The 16,805-nt window shown below is 38.9% G+C and overlaps 1 protein-coding gene across 1 annotated transcript in view; it reads right to left on the reverse strand.

Annotated features, from left to right (window-relative positions):
- LOC123515646 overlaps positions 1-9,120 on the reverse strand; it is a 74,324-nt gene extending 65,204 nt beyond the window's left edge. Inside the window, exons 1-3 of the mRNA XM_045274463.1 lie at positions 8,626-9,120; positions 7,974-8,083; positions 826-1,096 (exon numbers count right to left, since the gene is read on the reverse strand). Coding sequence (XP_045130398.1) covers positions 826-1,096; positions 7,974-8,083; positions 8,626-8,695 — 451 coding nt within the window. The 5' untranslated portion in view covers positions 8,696-9,120. The remainder of the gene's footprint in view (positions 1-825; positions 1,097-7,973; positions 8,084-8,625) is intronic.
- Positions 9,121-16,805: the final 7,685 nt, after the last annotated feature.

Below are 16,805 nucleotides of genomic sequence, written 5' to 3' on the forward strand. Positions count from 1 at the left end.
GTCAGGTCAAAGGCCTGCAGACTGTACTTGCTGCATAGACTCTAGTCCTTGGGGAAGCCAGTAAACGAGTTTAGGGGGTATACCTCACCTTCATCCTCCCCAAACTCATGTATGACTCCCTAGCATGCTCTTCCTCTCTCAGCTCCATTTAACAGCAGCAGCTAGAAAATGTGTAAAAGAGGGGATGCGGGGTCATCCTTGACCCTACCTAAAACAGCTACGACGACGCCCTGAGTCTGCCCAAACTGTCCACCAGCCACCTTGGAAAAACTTGGGAGGGTCTTGCTGCGTCACCCATGTCTATGCCATCTGCTCCCTCATGACGAACCTCGTCCAGTCCGTGCCACAAAACACCAGAACAAGGTAATGAATGCCTATGAGGGGCCCATCCACGGACCGATACCCTCATAGTGCGATCCCCACCATGGTGCGACCAATAAATCATTGGGCTAGTGCTCTAATCTTAAGCCTCCCCCACCCCTATGTACATTTACAGTATGTATATAATACTACAATTCTAATTAATTGTTTATTATTATTATTATTATCATTATTATTATTATTATTATTATTATTATTATTATTATTACTATTATTGTTATTATTGTTATTATCATTATCATTATTATTATTATTATTATTATTATTATTATTATTATTATTACTATTATTGTTATTGTTGTTATTATCATTATTATTATTATTATTATTATTATTATTATTATTATTATTATTATTATTACTAAACACACACACACACACACACACACACACACACACACACACACACACACACACACACACACAGAGGTACACACATCTCACCTTCCTTCACGCTGTACGACGCATTAAAGCCTCGACAAGATCCTTTGGCATTGGACGCGAATGTCACTACCAATGTATCTCCTGTTGAGGTTAAGACACCTGGCCCTTGGGTACCACAGTACTTCTCTTCTGTTTCTTCTTCATCTCCACTTTCTCTACTACTTGTCCATGATGGTCGAGAAGAGATACTTAGGTAGTCTCCATGACAATCAGCTGATCCAGTAACGTCGAAGTCATGAAATTCTAGGCGTATCTTCTCATGAAGTGGCGCCTGCGGAAGTAAGGTGAGTATTTTGAAACAATTAACTCCATCACCATGACTATTGAAACAGGCTACAGAGCTTATTAGTTGGATTTTCGAGTGCGATTCTTCTTTTGATGATCTTTGCCACTAGAATCGTGAAAAAATTCTTATTACTACATCTAGAGCAACGTAAAAGTAATTTGATTTTGGTTTAGAAGCGTCTCAAAATATGATCTTAAGAAAAAAGGAAGTGTATTTAGTGTTGGTACATAATAATTTTGTAACAATAGATGGCTAGATTGAACATAGTATAAGCGGATTAGAAATATGAAAAGGATGATGTACATAGTCATAGACCATTCTAAATATGGACTACACACTGGCCCTTGTTTTCATATTTCGCGGCTCGACATAGGGGTTCCACATTCCGCGCCAGCGTACATATCAACATCGGACCTTTGAAATACCCTCACGTCGTCATTCGCCATTCCTGAGTGCGCCTCACCCTCAGGAAACTGATTCGAATAATATTAGTTTATAATTGTGCAATCTGGAACTTTTTGTATTTTGAACACTTTTAAGATCTTTGGATATTTCTAAATACTTTCCCTTAATGGTATTTTCTTCGCAAAGGAGTATATACAAAAGTTATTGATTGAGTATACAGTGTTGCAACACGACTCCAGCATAGACCCCTCTAGTAACTCCAGTAACGTCTTTTACACAGCAACATCTTCTAAATCTAATGTCTCCAACATAGACCGGTCTAGGCTTCAGTAATATATCTTGCACAGTAATATCTTCAAAATACTTTTCACTTTTCCTTAATGGTATTTTCTTGGCAAAAGAATATATGTATACAAGAGTTATTGATTAAGTATGCAATGTAGCTACGCGCCTTCAGTATAGACCCCTTTAGTCTCCAGTAATATCTTTTTTCACTACCATACTATAGTTCAATGGACGGGTAATACTTAGCTCATGATGTTCTATAGATGCAGGGAAATATTCAGAATGAGAATAAACCAATAGAACTGGTGTATTATTTCATGCAGCCTAAATGAAACTGAATTCTACCTGGTAGCAACCAGGTGAGTTTACTTAAGGCAAGTTGGTGAATATTCTTTTTTTTAATACAACACAATGTGAAGAAAAAAACAGATGAATCATTAATTGTGATTAACACCCACGGGAATCTAACGGAACGAAGTCCTTCAGCTAGGTCAGGTTAAGTTAGGTAGGCTTTGATTAGTATCCTTGGGGGTCCAGGGCTAGGTTAGGTTAGTTTAGGTAAGGTTTCATTAGTATCCCAGACCCTGGATCTTTAGATCAGGTCAGTTTTAATTAGTATACCTTGCCCCCTGTGGGGTTCGGGGGGGTTAGGTTTGTTTTTATTAGGTAAGGCAAGATTTGATTAGTATTCTGGACTCTGGCTCCTTGGGGGATCCAGGGGCTAAGTTAAGTTGGCTAGCTAGTTTTGATTACTATCCCTAACCCTCTGTGGAATCCAAGGGCTAAGTTAGGTAATGTAAGATCTGATTAGTATTTTGGACTCTGGCCCCCATGGCAGATCCAGGGGTTAGGTGAGGTAAAGTTTGATTAATACCCTAGTCCTGCGGGAGGTCCATGGTCTAGGTTAGGTTAGGCTGGGTTAGGTAAGGTAAAGTTTGATTCATGGTCTCCTATAGGGTCCAATGATTAGGTTAGGTTAGGTTTGATTAGTAGGTATCTTTTGGACCAAGGAATTTTTTTTATTTTTTATGTATGGGAGAGGGTCAGCCAAGGGCAAAAAAAAAAAAAAAGAAAAGATGAAAAACAAGGCCCACTTGAGTTCTGGCTCTCTAAAAAATGAGAAAGCGTCAGCCAAATTTAGGGAGCAAATGCCTCGATACCTCCCTCTTAAAAGAAGACAAGTCGTAGGAATTCGGAAATACAGATGCAGGGAGGGAGTTAAAGAGTTTACCAGTGAAAGGGATGAATGATTGAGATTACTGGTTAACTCTTGCGTTAGACAGTTGGACAGAATAGGGATGAGAGGAAGAAGAAAGCCTTGTGCAGCGAGGCCGCAGGAGGAGGGAAGGCATGCAGTTAGCAAGATCAGTATAACAGTTAATATGAAAATAGCGATAAGAGATAGGAAGAGATGCAACTTTTCGAGGGTGAGAAAGAGGCTGAAGACAGTTAGTCAGAGGAGGGGAGTTGATGAGACGAAAAGCTCTATTAAAACTGTGTGACTGGAACACCCCAAAACACGCGAAGAGTACTCCATACAAGGGCGGATAAGGCCCTTATACAGTGTAAGCAGTTGGATGGGCGAGAAAAACTGGCGGAGACGCCTCAGAACACATAACTTCATAGAAGCTGTATTAGATGAGATGTGAAGTTTCCAGCTAAGATTATGAGCAAAGGACAGATCGAGGATATTCATTGTGGAAGAGGGGAGACAGTTAAGTGTCATTAAAAAAGAGGGGAAAGTTGTCTGCAAGGTTGTGTCGAGTTGATAGATGAAAGAATTGAGTTTTTGAGGTATCAAAAACTACAAGATTTTCTCTGCCCTAATCGGAAATCTTAGAAATATCAGAAGTCAGGCGTTCTGTGGCGTCCCTGCGTGATCTGTCGACTTCCTGAAGGGTTGGTCGTCTCTGAAAGGACGTGGAAAGATGTAGGTGGTATCATCAGCGTAGGAGTGGATAGGGCAAGAAGTTTGGTTAAGAAGGTCATTAATGAATAATAGAAAGAGAGTGGGTAATAGGACAGAACCCTGAGGAACACCACTATTAATAGATTTAGGAGAAGAACAGTGGCCGTCTACCACAGCAGCAATAGAACGGTCGGAAAGGAAACTTGAGATAAAGTTGCAGAGAGAAGGATAGAAGCCGTAGGAGGGCAGTTTTGAAATCAAAGCTTTATGCCAGACTCTATCAAAAGCTTTTGATATGTCTAACGCTACAGCAAAAGTTTCACCGAAATCTCTAAAGAGGATGACCAAGACTCAGTAAGGAAAGCCAGAAGATCACCAGTAGAGCGACCTTGACGGAAGCCATACTGGCGATCAGACAGAAGATTGTGAAGTGACAGATGTTTGAGAATCTTCCTATTCAGGATAGATTAAAAAACTTTAGACAAGCAAGAGATTAAAGCTATAGGACGGTAGTTTGAGGGTTAGAACGGTCACCCTTTTAGGAACAGGCTGAATGTAGGCAAACTTCCAGCAGGAAGGAAAGGTAGAAGTCGATAGACAAAGTTGGAAGAGTTTGGCCAGGCAAGGTGCAAGCACGGAAACACAGCTTTTGAGAACTATAGGAGGAACTCCATCAGGTATATAAGCCTTCCGAGGGTTTAGGCTAGCGAGGGTATGGAAAACATCATTATGAAAAACTTTAACTGTAGACATGAAATAGTCAGAGGGAGGAGGAGAGGAGGACAAGCCCAGAATCGTCCAAGGTGGAGTTGTGAGCAAAGGTTTGAGAGAAGAGTTCAGCTTTAGAGACAGAAGAGATGGCAGTGGTGCCATCAGGATGAAATAAAGGAGGAAAGATGAAGAAGTGAAGTTATTTGAGATGTTTTTTTAGTTTGAGATGCCAGAAGTCACGAGGGAGTTAGAGTTTGAAAGATTTTGACATTTTCTATTTATGAAGGAGTGTTTGGCAAGTTGAAGAACAGACTTAGCATGATTCCGGGCAGAGATATAAAGTGCATGAGATTCAGGAGATGGAAGGCTCAAGTACCTTTTGTGGGCAACCTCTCTATCATGTATAGCACGAGAACAGGCTGAGTTAAACCAAGGTTTAGAAGGTTTAGGTTGAGAAAAGAATGAGGAATGTACGCCTCCATGCCAGACACTATCACCTCTGTTATGCGTTCAGCACAAAGAGATGGGTCTCTGACACGGAAGCAGTAATCATTCCAGGAAAATCAGCATAATACCTCCTCAGGTCCCCCAACTGGCAGAGGCAAAACGCCAGAGGCACCTTCGCTTTGGGGGATCCTGTGGAGGGATTGGAGAAATAGGACAAGATACAGAAATGAGATTGTGATAGGAGAAGCCCAACGGAGATGAAAGGGTGACAGCATAAACAGAAGGATTAGAGGTAAGGAAGAGATCAAGAATGTTGGGCGTGTCCCCCCAAGACGGTCAGGATTACGAGTAGGGTGTTGCACCAGTTGCTCTAGGTCATGGAGGACAGCAAAGTTGAACGCTAGTTCACCAGGATGGTCAGTGAAGGGAGATGAAAGCCGAAGCTGGTGGTGAACATTGAAATCTCCAATGATGGAAATCTCTGCGAAAGAGTAGAGGGACAGAATGTGCTCCACTTTAGAAGTTAAGTAGTCGAAGAATTTACTATAGTCAGAAGAGTTAGGGGAGAGATAAACCAGCCAGCCGTGTCACTATTAACAGTAACGGCAATTCTCAGCGCACCATGAGAGAGTGAGGCCAGATCTACTGGAGTGCCGGTAAATCTTACTAATAGCATATCCTTATGTATTCTTCCTTCATCCATCCCATTGACAACTATCCAGGGAACAAAGTGGGAAGTGGGATTTACAGGTGAACGCAAAATTCAGTGAAATTTTGCCTTCAAGAATAGTAGAAGGTAAAACATTATTTTTTATTTATTTTATTTATTTTTTTCTTACCAAACCTACTGACTAGCCCTAACTAAACTTATTGAACCTTACATGGCCTATTATCAGTAGAATTTTCTTGGCTAACATCTGTAGTAATTATTAAACAGTGAAATTAATGCAGCTACGTATTTGATGTCTTCTACATGAAAAAAATTTGCAGATTATTAGACTGGATGAGGAATGGTGAAGTGTGCAGCATTCACGTATCACTCTGGGTATGGGCCCATTAAGGTAGATCAGCCAAGTAATAAGGCTGGTGGATCTGTTACTCTCAATCTCCCAGTGTTCAAATTTCCCCGGTCTCAAAGGCAAAATATAAGGAATAAATGGAACGCTGCATTGAAACGTAAAGTCACAAACTGGAAGCCAGGCCATGCTGTCGTTTGTGAAGTATATTTCATCATAGAGAACTTTCTGCAGGAGACCTGCAGGAAAATGGAGCATCAACGAAAAATCCTTCAGTCTTTAAATGTTACCCAGACTGAGAAGTTAGTGAACTGAAGGCTATTGACGTACAAAGGCACAGTTGTCTTTTTCAAGTACAATTTGATTGTTTCATTAGTTACGAAAATATGTTCGGTACTGTCAAGCCTAGCCAATAATAAGCGAGGCCAACACTGTCAGGGAAATATTTTTTTACTTTTTTTTCCTCTCCAAGTGTCTCGGAGGTAGTAAATTTACAAAACCTGACATTTTAATAATAAATGTGTCGTTTGTGTTATCCAACCAATAGCATGTATTTTTTTTTTTTTTGGTGTGTGTGTCTGTGTGTGTGTGTGTGTGTGTGTGTGTGTGTGTGTGTGTGTGTGTGTGTGTGTGTGTGTGTGTGTGTGTTATACAATAAAAATGTAGTCTACTGACTGGTTTCTCTTTGGTTTATTCTACAGCTTAAAGGTGTTCAAACTATTATTACTAACAATGACGGTAATTTTTCTAACATTAACACAATATTTACTGGCCATGTTTTGAAAACCCATATTAGCAATGGTAAGCAACATGAATAGCCGATAAGGTCATCGATTCAGGGGGCCCCATGGAAAAAAAGTCACAATTTGGTGAGTAGTCCAGGTTTAGAGTGATCTATGGCACAGTTGATTTATTTATTCATTAATCTTTATTTATTTAATTATTTATTTCTTTATTTATCTTTTACAGTATGAAGACAGATTGTCTGATCCTGACCTAATCGGATGAGAAGGAACATTAAGAAGGTCATGTCATGGTGCGCAGGTGGATGAACATGCTAACGGTGATAAAAGCGGATAATAAAGAATAAAGAAAGTAAGATAAGTTAGTTGTACTATGTGGTGATGTACTAATTAATAGACTGATGATGATGTCAACGATAATCAAAACAAAGAAAAATAAATAAATGAGGAAGAGCTTAGATGAACAAATTAATGATGATAATGTGATAGGAAAGATAAATGAAAAAAAAGGAAAGTGATTGTTGAATAATCAATGAAATGTTATAGTACTTGTGTTGGTGATTAAGGAAAGTTTGGGAGTAAATTTGATAAACTGATATAGAAACACAATACGCAAAGGGATTAACATGCGTAGGGAAGGAATATATAAAGCTAAAAGTTGCTTCGTAATAATGACTGATGGGAAAAAAATAAAATGAATAAGGAAGTCAATGTTTTGAAACTTTTGATTAATTAAAAAAACAATAATGAATACACAGCGACGTAATACATTAAAGGTAGCGACATGATATATACATATAAAGGATACATGTATGGAACACGTTTCGTATGTATGGAAATTTTCATTTATACCACTTTTTTTTCACATATGGTGGATTCAAAGCTTTTCGTCTTATCATTTCGTCTCCTCTAACTGACTCTCTTCGGCCTCTCTCTCATCACCAAAGTTTTGCTATCTTGCCATCCCCAGTGACCTTTTTCAAGCGGTACTCTTCTGATCTTATGCTTCCCTTCCTCCCGCTGCCATATTCTCTATTACTTAATCACTCTTGACTATATGCTTTGGCAACTGACATTCTAGAGAGCTTTTTCTTCAAAATTTTGTTTCCTTGGCCTAATAACCATCTTAGAAAGAAGAAAATAGAAAGATAGATCGACAAGCAAATATTTTGTTTATCATATCATGGGCATTTTTTTTTTTTTTTACAATTTTTTGGGGTTATGGCTAGTGGACCCCTTGCATAAAATAATAACAATAAAAAAAATCAAGCCGAAAAAAAAGTTCACAAGACAATATCAGCATTATGTTGATGTTACCTTCCTTGTGGTCTGAGCGGCTTCCTCACCTGAAGGATCCAGGTGCATGTGGCGTCCTCAGGATAGTGGTCGGGATAGCCTGGAGAAGTAATGACGCCAGTGTGATGCTGTTGAGTATCCACTACGCCGCCACATTCATCTGCACAGATATTCTTATATTTAACGCATGAAGTAGAATGAAAATACCTGAAGAAAAGTCGGTCTCATTGTCACTTCTGGAAAGTTAATGAAAAACAGTTGCTATTAAGTTTATCAACTTTTGTTTATCATTTTGAAACACTCTAGGAGAAAGCAAAACAGAATACCGGAGGATTTAGTGAATTATTTTGAAGAGTTGTAACTTCTAGCTCCGATTTGCTTTGTTACCCACGTGTGTCTGCGTATTGTAAGCAGACTCAGACATTTTTTTTAAACAGATGAATATGCATGCAAAATGACAAACTGACGGAATCAGTTTCTCAATGAGACAATTTTCCCTTCTGTAACAATTTTATTCTTTGGTTTCCTTCATCTATTGTCATTAATATCTAGTGCCTTGATTATGAAAAAGATCTTTCCGTACATACTTGAAATTTTCTGTTATCTTAGTCTTAATTCATATGCTTTCATTCAAATCTCTCCATCCATTTCCAATATATTATTGACTATTAATAATTTATCTATATGATAAATTCAACTTACTGAGTGCAGCAGCAGGAAGTAAGATAGGGGGGAGCAGGACGAAAAGGGCTACCAAAATCTCATGTATCATGATAATACGTGAAGTATAGTGGCAACAGCGACGGTTGTGTCAGGACGGGCAGGGGGCGGATGAGGGGGAGCGAAGTTGGTGTCAAGGCGGAGGCACGATAGGAAAGCGCCAGTTACAAAGTATTAATATGTATGTAATGTATGTAATCAGGAAATTAAGCTGTCCAAGTTAGAGAGAGTGACGGTGTAAGGTGTAAGGAGGATGCGAATGGGTGTGTTGAGATGCAGAGTGTGTGTGTGTGTGTGTGTGTGTGTGTGTGTGTGTGTGTGTGTGTGTGTAATAAGATGAAGGTGTGAAGATTAGCGTTACGGGTTACAAAGGCTCTCAAGTGATGTGCCAGGCGAAAAGTCAGGAAAAGTGAGAGAAAGTGGTAGACATTGACTAGCTGGTGGAATGATGTAGTCCGGCGCTCTCTCCATCTCCCCAACAGCTTAAATACGATCCACGCCACCACCCCGACACATCTGTCCAGCCACTCACACAAGTGCTGTGGTAGGGTAATTAACTTCGACTTCCGTTTTAATAAGAGGTATTAACAAAATTCATATAATTTGTGGTCATAAATGATCACATATCAATAATGTAAGGATGCTACTTGTTACAGAGAGAGAGAGAGAGAGAGAGAGAGAGAGAGAGAGAGAATGTTTTGAGGCTTGTCAATTGATATTAGTTTAGCTTTTGGTTTCTTCAAAGGAAAGCTACACACACACACACACACACACACACACACACACACACACACACACACACACACACTCTCTCTCTCTCTCTCTCTCTCTCTCTCTCTCTCTCTCTCTCTCTCTCTCTATCTATCTATCTATCTATCTATCTATCTATCTATCTATCTATCTATCTATCTATCTATCTATCTATATATATATATATATATATATATATATATATATATATATATATATATATATATATATATATATATATATATATATATATATATATATATATATATATATATATATATATATATATATATATATATATATATATATATATATATATATATATATATATATATATATATATATATATATATATATATATATATATATATATGTTGCGGTTATTTTGCGAAATCGGTGATTTTGCAAAATTCCCGGTCATTTTGCAAATATACCAAAATCGTGGTATGTTTGCAAAATCACCTTAATCGTGTGGTTACTTTGCAAAAAAACACACAAACAGGTTATTTTGCAAAAATGTCAGGTTACTTTTGCAAAATCCCCCATAATTTAGTATGTCACTTTGCAAAATAACAAAATATATAACCACAGCAACTGGCAGTTAGTTCTCAGTCGGGCATTAGTGAAGGTTCTTTCATTCGGTGGTTCACGCTTCTGCTTACAAGGAGTGAAGCTAGGAGTGGTGTTCCTGTGGTCTGGTACTCTACTTATTATCCAGCGATGGATGGAGTGAAGGTGAAATTTGACTCAGTGCTGTCTGAAGCACAGGAAAAAAAGTCCTATAATGCATCGGGTTTAATGAAAAATGTGAATACGAGGAAATTGTTAACCAAATGAAAGAACTTGAAAAACCTGAGGTAAAGAAGACTCAAAAGGATTATCGGCTTCTAAGAAAATACGATGTCATGGAAATATCCGTTGAAGGGACAACAGTGCAAAAACTGGTTAAAAAAGGAACTGTTCTTAGATACGTATGTTCTGAAGATCTGTTTGATGCCATTAAAGCTGCCCATCTTGCAAATGGACATGGAGGGAGGAATATTCTTTCCAAAGCACTGAGTGAAAAATTTGCAAACATAACTATAGATCAAATAAAAGTCTTCCTGCAGTTCTGTGAAGAATGTCAACTGAAAAAGTCCAGTGTCCGGAAGTCTGTGGTTGTCAAGCCAATTCTCTCGAACAGCATGAATTCAAGGTGCCAGGTATGGAAAATGAAGCTCTCTTTATGAAGTAGGATATTCTCTCTTTCTCTTTGTGCCCTGAATGAACTTTATCTAGTCTGTTCAGTAAACCAACAAATATTAGTGGATATTATATATTACAGGTTGACTTGATTGACATGCAGAGTCAGCAAGACGGGGAGTATCGGTTCATTTTGAACTACCAAGATCACCTAACTAAGTTTGTGTGCCTCCGACCTCTGAAGACGAAAACTGCTGAGGAGGTCGCCTACCACCTGGTAGACATATTCTGCGACAAAGGTGCTCCTCATATCCTACAATCTGACAATGGTCGAGAGTTTTGCAATAAGGTATGTTCAGCTGTGATGGGTTGTGGGGCTGGGGAAACTAAGAAGAAAAAATTTAGTATCGTTATTACCTCCGCCTTTGTTAAAGAGTGTCAGATTAGCTCAAAACCCATCAAATACATTAACATTCTGTTTTAAGAACTTTCACTTTACTTAATGCTGCTCGTATTTTTTTCAACAGTTGATTACGGAAGTCCTCGTCCTGTGGCCCGGGTGCAAGTTAGTCCATGGCAAACCACGTCATTCTCAATCTCAAGGTTCTGTAGAAAGGGCTAACAAAGACGTTGAAGCAATACTTGCCTGCTGGCAAAAAAGATTATAACACAACAAAATGGTCTGAGGGACTGCGCTTCGTGCAATGGCAGAAGAACACACGGTTTCACAGAGGAATTGGGAGAACACCCTATGAAGCAATGTTTGGCCAGAAATCTCATCTTGGCGTTACTGCAACGAATTTACCGGAGGACGTAGTGGATGGATTAGAGACGGAGGAGCAGCTCGCTGAAGCATTAGCAGCTGATAACATTCAGGACAGCACAACTTCCATGTGCAAGGACTGTGGAGGTCCTTGCTCTATGGATGATGATATCTGCCATCTCTGTGAACGAAAGCTGGGGATTCAAGCTGAACGAGAAGGAGCTAGAAGAAAGCAACACAGTCAAGCAGAGAAAATGCAGCTGGTGTCAACTATGCGATTCAAGAAAGCGGAGGTCGGTGACAGTGTAATGGTTCCGATCCCCTCTTGTTGATCGTGGGCGCGCAGAATTCCCTAATGCGAAGGCTGTTGTACTTCAAGTGGATGACAGTGGGACATGCAAACTTGGAACGAGGCACGGGATTTTGAAACAACTTTACTCGAGAAATCAGTTCACTCCTTGTGAGCAGCAGTTCCTGTCAATTGATGATGTGCCCCAGGAAAAAAGAGATAAGCTTACGTGAAGTAGCAAATGCAGATTCTGTGGGCCATGGACAAGGATTTATAAAGTGTACCTGCTCTATGTCTTGTAATAACAACAGATGTAAGTGTTTTAAAAAAGAATGTCTGCAACAGCCGATGCAAATGTGGTTCTTCATGTAAAAACAAGTAAACTTTAATAATTCTAAATTGCTTCTTTATCTTTGTATTAAAATTTGTTTATTCTTCTATAGTAATGTCAACTATTTTGGTAAAGTACTTGAATACTTGATATAAAACAATATTTATTTATTGAAATAAAATAGAAATGGTCAACGTCTACACTTTTTCATCCAAAATGAAAGAACCTTTACTGATGCCCGACTGAGAACTAACTGCCAGTTGCTGTGGTTATATATTTTGTTATTTTGCAAAGTGACATCCTAAGTTATGGGGGATTTTGCAAAACACCCGGTTATCATGTTTTTTTGCAAAGTAACCTGACATTTTTGCAAAATAACCTTTTGTGTGTTTTTGCAAAGTAACCACACGATTAAGGTGATTTTGCAAACATACCATGATTTTGGTATGTTTGCAATGATGTTTGCAAAATCTGTTTTATATTACTACTTTTTAATGATTCTTACCGATGTAATTTTGAATTCAACTTCATATTATGTAGAATGTGAAATAAAATCACCGATTTCGCAAAATAACCGCAACATATATATATAAATTTTTACATCTTAGCATTAGATCACATCACAAAAATTTTGTCTTAATTATTTTATTTACACTGATAATCTAGACTTCCAGATGTAATTGCTCTCACTGAAATATGGCTACAAGATTCCATTAAACACCTCTATCCACTGGATGGATACGCTCCAGTTCATTTAGTCAGAACCAACAGAGAACATGGGGGTATTAGCATTTATACTAGAGATATGATACATGTTGAGATTCTTAACCAATTTTGTTTCATTAATGAAAATATTGAATTGTGTACATCTAAACTAAAAACTGATAATTATGATTATGCTGTTTCTATTATCTGTCGGTCACACAGTAAACATATTGTTGTAATTAAATTTATTAACACCCTAAATGAAATACTAAGTAATGAAATTTTCAGGCATAGGTTCATAAGAACATAAGAACACAAGAAAAGAGAGAAACTGCAAGAGGCCGCCAGGCCATCTATTATTCCCATCCATGAACTTATCTAATCTTCTTTTAAAGCTCCCTATTGACTCAGCTCTGACTACATGACCACTACATCAACCACTCTGATTGAAAACCAGTTTCTTCCCATTTCTTTCCTAAACCTGAATTTTTCAAGTTTAAACCCATTATTTCAGTTTCTGTCCCAGCTACTGATCCTAAGAACTACACTTATGTCTCCTCTTAACCTACGTCTCTCTAAAGAATACAGATTGAGTTTTTTCAGTCTCTCTTCATAGGGAATATCCTTCATTCCCTGTATCTTTTTAGTCATCCTCCTTTGCACTGACTCCAACAGAGCTATAGCGTTCCTAAAATGTGAGGACCAGAATTGTACCACATAGTCAAGATGTGGCCTGACCAGCGCTGAGTATAATGTTAGTATTACTTCAGGACTCCTGCTTTTAACACTTTTAAAAATGAATCCCAATACTATATTCGCCTTATTCCTGGCCTCAATATATTGCTTCCTTGTACCGAGATTGGAGCTATGACTTCTAAATCTTTTTCATACTTGGAATTTCCTAGTGCCACGTTATCTATCATGTACTTATTGCTTGGATTATCTCTACCTACGCTCAGTACCCTGCACTTGTTAATATTGAACTGCATTTGCCATCTATCTGTCCATTCTTTCATCCTATCCAAGTCTGCCTGCAAGGCCGACATCCGAATCAGACCTAATTAATCTACCTATCTTTGTGTCATCTGCAAAGTTACTAATGTCACTATTAATTCCACTATCCAAGTCGTTGATATATATTAGAAATAATAATGGCCCTAAAACTGAACCCTGTGGCACCCCGCTATCTACTTCTCCCCACTCGGAATTAGATCCATTAATTACTACCCTCTGTCGCTTTGATCCAGCCTAATATTTTACCCTCTATACCGAGTGCTTTAGCCTTTTTTTAAAAAGCCTTTGGTGAGATACCTTGTCAAAGACTTTACTGAAATCTAAGTATATATTATCATAATTATCACTCTTATCTGCCGAGGCGTCTCATAAACCTTACTATAAAAGCTCAACAAGTTTGTAAGACACGACTTTTCCCTTCGTAAATTCATGTTGTGCTTGATATATCAAGCAGTGTTTGTCTAGAAGTTCCCTAATGTTTTTCGCTATTATTGATTGCATTAGTTTACCCACAGGCCTGTAATTAGTCTACGTTTGGATTTTATCTCCATTCTTAAATATGGGAACCACATTAGCTTCCCTCCACATTATCGGTACCTCACCTGACTCCAGTGACATCCTAAAAAGTACCGCTAAAGGCTCGCTGAAGACTTCCTTGCATTCCTTTAGAACCCTTAGATATACTTCATCAAGTCCTGGTGACTTGAATTTCTTTAGTTTATGTATCTCCTGTTCTACCATCACTTTAGTTATATGAATATCTGTCAACTTTTCACTATCCTCTGTCCTAAATATCTGTTCGCTATCTGAGATTCCCTGTGTTTTCTCCTAGGTGAAGACAGTTAAAAAATACTCGTTCAAAATTCTACTAATCTCTTCAGCGGAACTAACCATCTCCCCATTTTCTGTCCTTAAGGGACATATTTCATCTCTGCTCTTCGTCTTGTATAACTGAAAAAATCCCTTGGGATCCGTCTTTGCTTGGCTGGCTACCTTCAACTCATATTCACTTTTAGCCTTCCTCGTTAACCTCTTAACTGTTCTTACTAATTTATGGTAAAATGGTCTTTAAAGCCTGATCTCCAGCCTTTAGCATCTTATATATATTCCTTTTATGCATTATGCTTCGCTTTAATCTGCCTGTCATCTGCTTAAGGTCGTTGCTTCGTGACTTTATTGTTTTATATGGAGTGTTAGCTATCTGACCCTCATGTATTTTGTATTTAGGAAGTCGGTATAAATCTCACCAACCCTCAGCTAATCGGGATTCCTACTATGTTTTAATCCAGCTCCTCCTTCCGCCTCACTCTCTCTCTGTCCCGCTCCGACTTCGCACCTCACTCCACTTCTCGGCACCTCCTTCCTTCTACCTGACTATCTGTCTTCCCCTTGCCAAGCGACTCCATGTAAATACTCCTTTAACCACTCGAAATTAGCCTTCCTGAAGTCAGGTACTTTCCTTTTGTTCAATTTCTAAAAGTTTCATGCCATTTCAATGTATACCGTATTTCTTTGTGATCACTGTTACCTAGCTGGCCATCAACTTCCACCTGCGTAACTGCCTCCTCCCTGTTTGTCAGAATTAAATCTAGAATATTATTTCCCCGTGTGGGTTCTAAAATGGCTTGCTTTGAAAAATTATCCTGTATGACCTTAAGAAACTCATCTGCTTCCCTGTTACCCACCATCAAGTTCCAATCAACATTCCTATAGTTAAAATCCTCTACCACACACACCTTGCTGTACCTGGCTGCTCTATTTATTTCCTCCCGTAGGGAAGAGTTTATTTGGTCAGAAGCATTTGGTGGCCTGTACACTAAACCCATTACTTCTGATTAAGACCCGTCCTTAATATCTACGCATTTAGACTCTGTTTTGTTGTCTGTCTTAATTCTGCTCTTTATGCAACATTGCAGTGTGTCCTTGACGTGCAAGACAACACCTCCTCCTCTTCTGTTTCCCTGTCCTTATGAAAGAGTATATAACCATCAATTTTCACCTGATCAAATACCTTCCCTGACATATCTAACCAGGTTTCTGTTAATGTAATTATATCAAAAATTTCAACACAAGCTGCTCCTCTCAGCAAATCTATCTTATTTAAAATACTCCTACAGTTCGTATAATACACATTTAAACTATTCTTCACATTTACTAAGATTTGGCTATTCTTTCATCCCTACGGATCACCGAAGTCCCTTCCCTCTCCTGACTACCGAAAAAATGCGCCGCAGTGCATTAAGGTCGCCTTCAAGTGTTCCAGCCAAACCACGAACACCTTGGCGCGATGAATGCAAACCATCCCTGGCATACAAGGTGTCTTTGCGGTAAAAGAGGTCCCAGTTATCGATGAACTCCCATCCATTGCTCTTACAATGATCTGCAAGTCTGCAATTTATTGCAATAGCCCTGGACAGATCTGCCTCTCCTTCCACACCTTGTCATCTCCTGCCTTCTCCCCCTCCTCCTCCACTCCCTCCAACATAGAGAAGGAGTTCGTCGTCTCCACGCGGTGAAGCGCTCTGAGGACTTTCCTCCTCCTCGCACCCCTTCACCACTGCTCATGGCCCTGCGTCTCATTACTTGTTCAGGAGACTGCAGAAACCACCACTCCCTCAAGCGCTGAGTTTTCACGACAGAATTCAGCCTGCAGGTCAGAGATTCGGCATTGAAACTCCTCCCTCACCTCCGAGATCCTTCGATAGAACTCAGCCTCCACCTCTGAGACCTTCATAACGAAGGCCACGAAAATAGAAGACCTAACACACCCAGCTGAAACAGTAGGGGAAGCAAGCCTGTTGTATTCACTCGATAGATAGCAAGCTCTTTGTACTCTCTGTTCTTATCGATTTCATTAAGGTCTTTGATACAGATAACTATATCATCCTTTTGAATAAAATGTATCACTATGGTATCCATGGACCAATACAGTCATGGTTTAAAAACGTTTCATTAAATAGTCATTAACAAACTGTATTCAATGTTGAAAAGTCATCAATTACCCGTGTATCTATTGGTGTTCCACAGGCTAGTGTCTTCCGACCTATGTTATCTATGTCATGATATATCACATTGATTATTTCAAAAATCTAAAACATTATTCCTTGCAGATGACAGTGTATCTAACA

Source organism: Portunus trituberculatus, chromosome 39, assembly GCF_017591435.1.
Source record: "Portunus trituberculatus isolate SZX2019 chromosome 39, ASM1759143v1, whole genome shotgun sequence".
Classification (NCBI taxonomy): domain Eukaryota; kingdom Metazoa; phylum Arthropoda; class Malacostraca; order Decapoda; family Portunidae; genus Portunus; species Portunus trituberculatus.